The sequence below is a fragment of the Rattus norvegicus genome, chromosome 4 (assembly GCF_036323735.1).
Source record: "Rattus norvegicus strain BN/NHsdMcwi chromosome 4, GRCr8, whole genome shotgun sequence".
Lineage (NCBI taxonomy): Eukaryota > Metazoa > Chordata > Mammalia > Rodentia > Muridae > Rattus > Rattus norvegicus.
The window spans coordinates 48,566,641-48,576,193 of NC_086022.1; the positions used below are offsets into that span (position 1 = coordinate 48,566,641).

The 9,553-nt window shown below is 38.1% G+C and overlaps 1 protein-coding gene across 1 annotated transcript; it reads left to right on the forward strand.

Moving 5' to 3' along the window:
- Positions 1-5,802: 5,802 nt before the first annotated feature.
- Pdia6l1 (protein disulfide isomerase family A, member 6 like 1) lies at positions 5,803-7,021 on the forward strand. Its single transcript, NM_001109459.1, is given in 1 exon segment — positions 5,803-7,021. A coding segment is annotated over 1 exon segment (420 nt). The 5' UTR covers positions 5,803-5,919; the 3' UTR covers positions 6,340-7,021.
- The last annotated feature ends 2,532 nt before the right edge of the window (positions 7,022-9,553 follow it).

Below are 9,553 nucleotides of genomic sequence, written 5' to 3' on the forward strand. Positions count from 1 at the left end.
GGAATTCTATCATTTGTTCTCCAAAGGGGCTGTTGCCAAGTCTGCTCTTTGCCCTCCACCAACTGACTAGAAGTCCCTATTGCTGAAGACAACGCCTGCACAACTCCCTGAATATGGAAAAGTGAGGTGGGGTCTACATACATTCTCTGCATGGTACTGGAAGTTACTCTGAATGCTACCCAAAGAGAAACAAACACCAATCAAGCAACAAAACCTTCGATCTTCAGTGATAACCCATCTACAAGATATGTTATCGCAATATTGGCACAAGACTTGTGGGAAGAACCAACTAATATCTGATTTGATTTAAGACCCTGCAGTGATTTCAATAAAAATGACCCCTCCAGGTCCATAGGGAGTGGTACTATTAGAAAGTGTGGCCTTATTGGAGGAGGCATGGTCTTATTGGAGGAAGCGTGTTGCTGGGGGTGGGCTTGACGTTTTAGAACCTCAAGCAAGGTCCAGTGCCTCATTTACTTCCCGCTGCCTCTACTTCTCCAATGCCATGTCTGTCATGCTTCCTGAGAAGGTAATGGACTAAACCTCTGATACTGTAAGTCAGCCCCGATTAAATGTATTCCTTTATAAAAGTTATCGCATACATAGTATCTCTTTATAGCAATAGAAACACTGACAAAGACAGGCCTATTTCACGAGATGGAACCGGTAGGGTGACACTGTTGAGGTGGTCAAGAACTTGAGATTAACTAGGCCATGAGCCTGCAGAAAACAAACAACTACTAGTGGTTTTATAAAGGAACATACAATACTCCTAAACTGACATTCTGCTATCTCATAAAGAGTCAGTCTTACTCAGCTATGACCAGAGAAACCTCCTCCCATAGTAGAGGGGAATAAATACTGAGACCCATAGACAGACAAAATGCAGAATGTGAGACACTCAACCCTGAATGGGATGTCTCCCCCAGGGCTCAGGGAACCCTGCAAAAGAGGAAATGGAAAAGTTGTAAGTGCCAGGAGGGATGAAGAATCCCAAGGAAACAAAGGTTTCTAAACACAGCAGGACCGATGCACACATGCACTCTCAGAGACGGAGGCAGCATGCACAAGGCTTGCACAGGTCAGGTCCTGATGGGTCCCAGCACTGAGCAAAGAAATGAACACAAACCCACATCTCTAACTGAGAAAGTATATCCAACTGATTACTGATCACAGATGAAAAATTGATTTTTCTCCAGTGGAGTCTCTCTGAGTTTACAAACCATTTTAAAAGCCAGGCCCCATGTCCGGTAGTGGATGCTTAGCACAAAATGAACTCAGTGGCATTTTGAAAGGTTCTTTGTCTCATGTTCTCTCATATGCTTTGCCAGGGATGATTCTTGATTTCAACCTTGCAGGTGCTTTGCATATATATTACAGCTTTGTGTTTTCACAGAATTTCTGACACTGTGTCTCTCTGTGTATGTGTTTCTCAAGCTTTTTCTTTGGTCCATTTTTCTTTTTGTTGTTGTTTGATTTTCATTTTTTTTTGGATGTTGTTGCTGTTTGCTTGTTTTGACCTATACTGCTTTGCTTTTTATTTGTATATAATTTCATTTCATTATTATTTTTTTAAGATGCCCACCTTGTATTTTAATGATAAAGAGATAGAAAAGGTTTGGATTTTGCTGAGTAGAAAATTGAGGGGGATCTGAGAGGAGGTTGGAAGGAGCAAACCATTATCATTATATATTGTATTAAAAATTTACTTCCAATCAAAGTTATGTAGTTTCCTTTTAAAATCTATTCTGATGATGAATGCTGGTTTTAATTCTGTATATTGATGGTTTCCATTTACTTGATAACTAGTATGACCACTCTAATTTCTGCAAGTCAGATTTTATTATCAATAATTAAAATAGGTAGGCCATTTATTTTGAATTATTCAATTAGCTATGTGCCTTTTACTACATTTAAACTATTTATACAAGTTATATATCAAAGTCAGATTTGATCCTGGATTTGCTAGTATCTTGACTAGAGGTAATGTATGTAGGCTGTTAATTTATTCAAATATATTTTATTTGAAGTTTATGAGACATCTCTATGACATATCCTAGGCTTTAATAACCTTTGTTTATTTTTATTAAATTCCTTTATTTATTTACATTCTAAATGTTGCCCTTCTTCCCTGTCCCTGCCCCTAGATTTCTTCACCTCCTCCCCTTTGTCTCTAAGACTGTGTTCTTCCCACCCCACCCCCTCACCCCATGTCATGCCCTTTCCTGGGCATCCAGTTTCTACAGGAGTAGACGCATCTTCTTCTACTGAGGCCAGGCAAGGCAGATCCCTGCTACCTATGTGCAGATCAGCCTATGCCTGCTCTTTGGTTGGTGACTTAGACTCTAGGAGCTCTGAGGTTATTTATTTATTTGTTTGTTTATTTATTGCATTTACTAACTGAAATGTTTTGTAAAACTTTATCTTTTGCCTTTTCCCATTTGTTTTGTGAATCACTATAGGAAAATGTCAAGTTTACAACTATGTGTATAAATTGTTTTATATACATTTAATCATGTTTTATTTTGAATTGTCAGTGTCATCAATTTTTAATTCATACATCACGTTTGTTTTATTGCATTCTTGAGACCACTTTTACTTGGTGTATTTAATATTGACCCTTCAATGATGAAATGATCCAGGTTTTAGCTCTTAACGATCTCATTTTGTTTATGCTATGCTTATGTGTGTTATATGTACATACCAAGAAAATATAAAACAGTTATATAAATAACCAACTTCCTGATGGAGTTCTAAATTTCTAATATATCCTTTAATCTGTAAAACATATTTTAGGATTGTTTGTGACATGTGAGAGCTCACAAAAAGGCTTCTCATAAATCGACTTTCATTTGGTTTCATTTCAAATTCATCTTTCATGTAAAATTGTATTTTGTTTGGTTTTTATTATCTGTATTTTCAGCATGAACAGGTAATTTCTGTGTTTGTGTGTGCTTTGTTACTGCTAAGCAATCAGTACAGTGTTTATCTTTATTAATTTCTCTTCTGCTACTTTCCCTTTCTGCTTCTCTGATATTTCTTTAAGATTGAAAGGGAATAACATTTGAAGTGTAAATAAAGAAATATATCTAATAAAAAATTTAAAAAATGATTGACCATCTCATTTTTACAAGGAAAATTTGACTCATTTTCTTTTCCATTTTATTAATTTACATTCCAGTCATTGGTCCTCCCTCCCACAGTTCCTCATCCCATTCCTCCTTCATTTGCCTCCTAGAGGATGTTGCCTCCTCCCTGGCTCTCTCTCTTCCCTGGGGCCTCAACTGTTGGGAGAATTAAGCCCAACTTCTCCCAGTGAGGCCAGACCAGGCAGACCTCTGCTATATATGTGAGGTGCCTCCGACCAGCACATGTATGCTGCCTGGTCAGTGGCTCATTCTCTGGGAGCTGCTTGGGATTTGGGTTAGTTGACACTCTTGGTCTTCCTATGGGGTAACTCTTCCCTTCAGCTTCTTCAATTCTTCCCCCAATCCAACCATAGGAGGCCCTGACTTCAGTGCAATGGTTGGGTGTTTAAGTAACAGCATCTGTTTCAGTCAGCTACTCCTGTGAGAAGACAGCAATGCTCCTGGCTGTAAGCAAGTCACAACATCAGTCATAGTGTCAGGCCTTGGTGCCCGCCCACAGGATGGATCCCAAGTTGCACTGTCACTGAACCACCTTTCTTCCAGTCTCTTCTCTATTTTTGTACCTGCAGTTCTTTTAGGCAGGAATAATTCTGGGTCAGAAATTTTGACTGTGGGTTAGTGACCCTGTCTCTCCACTTGAGGCCCTCTCTATCTACTGGAGGTAGACTCTTCAAGTTCCCTTTCCTCAATGACCTTAGACCATTTTGTCTAAGGTCACCCCTCACTGAGTCCTGAGAGTACATCCAAGGTCTCTTGTACTTTCTAGAGGCCCCTTCCCCACCTCCCATACCCAGAGGCTGCTTATTTCCATTCATTCTCCTGGCCCTCTGGGCTTCTCTCGTCCCTGACTTTCCTGATCCCTTTCCCCACCTCCCCTCTCCCACCCAGGTCCTTCCCTCCCTCTGCCTCCTGTGATTATTTTCTTCCCCTTTTTAAGTGGGATTGAAGCCTCCTCACTTGGGGCTTCCTGCTTATTACACTTCTTAGTGTCTGTGGGTTTTATCCTAGGTATTCTGTAATTTTTGGCTAATAAATACCAGTGAGTACATACTAGGCATGCCATTTTGGGAGTCATTACCTCATTCAGGATGATATTTTCTAGGTCCATCCATTTGCCTATAAAACTCATGATATCCTGACTCTCATAGCATTGTGTAAATGTATCACATTTTCTGCATCCATTCTTCTGTTGTGGGACATCTGGGTTGTTTCCAGTTTCTGGCTTTTTTCAAACAAGTCCATTACGAACATAGTGGAACACATGCCCTTGTGGCATGGTGTGGCATCTTTTGGGTATATACCCAAGAGTAGTATAGCTGGATCTTCAGTTTTCTGATTAATCCCCAGATTGATTTACTGAGTGGTTGTACCAGTTTGCAATCTTACCAGCAATGGAAGAGTCTTCCTCTTTCTCCACATTCTGTCCCTTGAGTTTTTGATATTAGCCATTCTGAGTGGTGTGAGGTAGAATCTCAGTTAAATCTGCTGTTCTGTAAACTCAAATAATTTTTTCAGGTAGATCTTTGCGTTTTCAGATCCCATCTTTGGCATTGACTTCCTTCTCTTATAATTTAATTAAAAACAGACTGAATCACTTGGCAGATTCTTAATAGTATGTACTTTTCTTCTCGATATTGCTTGCATCACACAGATAACTACTTAAAATAATTTCTTCGTTCATGGTCACTAATCATTTGCTATGTGTGAATTAATCAGTTATGTTGACCATTTAAGTGGTTATTTACTTCACATTCAGGATCTCTTTTGTAAAAAATAAAACAATATATATCAGTGAAATTTTTATCTTGACTCAATCTTTTTTTATAAAGTAATCAACATATTTATACTAAAGTATCCACAATCTAAACATCTAACCTTTTGATGTTCACTTATCAACTTTCTCATGATACACACATCTTTTACTTAGTATTTTTGTTTATGTAACACACACACACACACACACACACACACACACACACAGACATACCCTAGGAATTATAGTCCAAATAACTTTGAAAAAAACTGAGCCCTTAGATAGTTGTGATTTCAGTAATCAAGAAAACAAGCAAGCCTTGTTTTCTTTAAATATTATTGATACCTCTCTGTGTCTCCCTGTCTCTCTGTATCTATCTATCTATCTATCTATCTATCTATCTATCTATCTATCTATCGATCTATCTATCATCTATATTATTTCTCTCTTTCTCTCTCTGCATTAATACATAAATACAACCTTATGAGTCCAGTTTTGTTGTTTGTAAACATATATATATATGTATATATATGTATATATATATATATATATATATGGTTTCAGGGAGGAACTCTATGGATCTTTGAATATGAATGTCTTTTTCCCGTGTGTGTGGGTGCGTGCGTGCGAGTGTGTGTGTGTGTGTGTGTGTGTGTTTTGTGTCCACGCACGCATTCAGGCAAGCATGCATGTGTATGCAAGATTACTCCAGTAATTTAACTTATTTTGGAAATGGGATTATTATGACATCATGGATTTCATCATTATCAGAGATGGACCCTTCAAATTAAATAGATGTGAGGTGGTAGCCGCGCGGACAGAATGTGAGTGATCTGCGTGGCTTGCCTGGTGCTTGGTTTGGTGAACTGTACCTTCTTTCTAGCAGTCAGTGGTCTTTATTCCTATAGTGATGATTTCATCAAGTAAACACCATAAAATTTCAGCAGAGATGATATTCAGAGTGATAGTCTGCCGCTGCTTGTAGAATTTTATTCACTATGATGTAGTCATTGCCAGATGTTAACACCAGAATGGAAGAAAGCAGCAACTGTTTTGAGAGATGTTAAAGTCAGGGCAGTAGATGCAGGTAGACATCAGTCCCTGGGAGATCAGTATGGTGTCCAGGGATTTCCTACGATCAAGATTTTTGGAGCTAGCAAAACCAAACCAGAATATTACCAGGGTGGCAGGACTAGAGAAGCCACTGTAGATGTGGCCCTCAGTGCCTTGCACCAGCTCCTGAAGGATTGCCTCGGTAGGCACAGTAGTGTGTACTGTTCTGGAAAGCAGGTCAAAGGTGATAGTTCTTGTAAGAAGGACATGGTAGAGCTGACAGATGACACCTTTGATTATAATGTCCTTGTGGTGAAGACGCTTGTGTGGTTGGATTTTATGTTCCATGGTGTGGACATAAACTTGGAGCCAGAATGGTGGTAAAGTGGTAAAGGAACAAACAAATGAAACGCTGAAACTGGTAACCATAGATGCCACCATGAATCAGTCTTTTGCCAGCCAATGCAGGATTAAAGAATTCCTACAATCAAGATATTTTAGAAAATCAAGTCTTCTGTGGACTGTGATGGTGGACGGACAATATCTGACATAGTGTCAAGGACCCTGAATTTTTTCTCTGATAATGTTCCAACTCCCGAGGTGCTTGAGATAATCAACAAAGACATAGCCAAGAAGATATGCAAGGAGCACTAGCTTTGTGTCGTGGCCATGCTGCCTCACATCCTGGGCACCGGAGCTGCAGGCAGAAACTCTTACTTGGAGGTTCTTCTGAAACTGGCTGATAAGTACAAGAAGGAAATGTGGGGGTGGCTGTGGACAGAAGCTGGAGCCCAGTATGAACTGGAGAACGCACTAGAGGTTGGAGGGTTTGGACATCCTGTAATGATAGCCATCAACGCATGCAAGACACAGCTTGCTCTTCACAAAGGGTCTTTCAGTGAACAAGGCGTCAATGAGTTTCTCAGGGAACTGTCGTATGGTCATGGCTCCACAGCACCTGTGAGGTGTGGTTCTTTCCCTACCATCATCACCAGGGAGCCCTGGGATGGCAAGGATGGTGAGCTTCTTGTGGAGGGTATCATTGACCTCAATGATGTGGAACTCGATGACCTGTAGAAGGATGAATTCTGAGGGCCACACCCCAACCTTCAAATGTCTTTCCTTGAAAGTGAGCAGTTTTCCAGAAGGGAAAGTTCTTCTGGTCAGCTGTCTGTCACTGGCCTTTCCCAGCAGCCCTCGGCAGTCACTAGAAACTGCCAACATTGAACCACAGAGTCTCAAGAAAACACTGAAGAATTCAATGAACTGTAGCAGTGAATTGGATTGTATTCTCTGGCATATTATAAAGAAAACTGGGCTATTGAAAGATTTTTTTTTCCTCCTGACTGCTGCTTGAATGTTCTTGGAGGCTGTTTCTTATGAATAAGGAAGGTTTTTAAAATGTGATTCCTTTGTTTGACAAATAATGTCTTTTCCCATTAAATAATAAAATTATATTTTGGACAATGCTAATAAATGTATAAAAATTTAAATTTAGCCACAAAATGAATTAATCTTCAAAAATAAGAGTGAATTAGTTAAAAAGTAACTTAAACATATTATAATATATTGCAACATTTATAATTATAATAAGGAATTTATTGGATGAATTTTCAGTGTATCATTTTTCTTCAAGGTTTTAGTTAACAAATGCAGACCATGTATTTGGTTCTTCTTGTAAGTATGCTGCCTATTTGATAATATCTTTTATAGGTAATAAAAGGAAGATCATGGAATCCATTTCTGTGCCCATCATCACTGACAGAGTGGTAGAACCATGACTTCAACTTGTGCTGCATAAAGTACCACATCCAATTTATCATATGCAAGGTTCTGATACCAAGGGCTCTCTCATTTTCCATTGATGAATAAAGTGTACCATTTAGTTTTACAGTATTGCTGTGAGTTTTTTGTTTTGTTTTGCTTTATATATTTTTTCTTGTTTTTGGAGATGCCAAGTGTTTTAAAAAAATTTTGGAATGAACACACACACACACACACACACACACACACACAAGAGGGAGAGAGAAAGAGAGAGACAGAGACAGAGACAGAGACAGAGAGACAGAGAGAGACATTTTACTCAATCTCATTGGTCTTTTCTCCAAATGGTTTTTATTTCTGTATTTTGAATTATTATTACTTGTCTTTTTCTCTTTATTCATTGCCTGAGTCTATTTCTTGCTGACATAACAGAATATGAGAAGCTGATGCGTCTATAATGAACAAACTTTATTAATTTGCCATTCTAGAGAGCAGAAAATCCACAATCAAAATGCCTGTCACCTGTCAGCTCACTACATGCAGAAGGGAGAGGGTAGGAGGGCAAAGGAAGGCATTGACAGTGGCTAGCATAGAGTTTGTGTATGTAAATTAACATCACTTAAAGCAGATTTGCAAAATGGCAACACTACTTGATGAACCAACATGTCTGGAGAAATGTGACAAAGCCCTATGTTTAGATGAAGTTATAATCAGTCAATGACTATTGAGAGAGGAATAGAGACAAAACTCCTGACAGGTTATTCCGTCCCCAGTGGTCAGGCTTAAACACACACACATAAGCAACATCAATGAGACTCAACAGTATACATTAGTATGTATGTATATATATATATATATTAATGTATCTGTATATGTATACATACATATATATATATATCAAATTAAAAAAGAAGTGATAAATTCAAGAAGGAATAGGACAGAGAAAAAGTTAGAAGAAAGAAAAATGGTAGAGATAATATAAATGGAAGGCTCATATTTGATATTCTACAAAAATTATTCTATTATAAATTCCTACCTCTCAACACATGTTTTCTAGAAGGAACATGAATTATTTAGTCAAAGCAAAGGCTTACCACTAGCAAATGCACTCTAGGCATTTTAAAGCTTCCTTTCTGTAATAGTACTTTCAACAATACAACACAAACATGGCCTTGATATCATGCGGTATCTTCACACACCGACTACCTTTCATACACTAGCCCAGCAGTTACCAAAGTGTGGTCATTAGGATTCTTCCAGAGGATTTGTGATGTAATTCTTGTTTTCAGAATATTCCAAGAAACCATGTGATTTCCTCATACCTACTTTTTCATTTACTGCATAGATTTTTCAAACCTGATAAAATTACTTTCTTGGGTTAGAAAATATATTTCTTATACTATAGTCTAATTGTATTAACATGGTGAGTTTACTCTTATTTAAAGTTAGTTAGAAAAATATTTTTACTCAACTTTTTCATAAAATATGTTTCCCCTCCTTCAACTTCTTCCAGATATTCCCTATTTTCTGCCCAAATTCATGATCTTTGTCAAAAGTAAAAGAGAAAACAATAAGAAACCAAAACCAAAACACACCAAAAGAAAAAAAATCAAACAAAAAATACCAAAGTAAAATGAACATAAATCACACACAAAACCAAGGAGTTCATTTTGTATTAACCAACTGTTCTTGGACATGGGAGTTACCTTGAAGTGTGATGGTATACTCTGACACTTCATTCAAGAAAATTGCTATTTCCTTTCTAGAAGGTAACCATTGCAAATAGCTTCCAGGTTAGGGGTGGTGTTTTATATCCATTCTTCCTTCTCTGGAA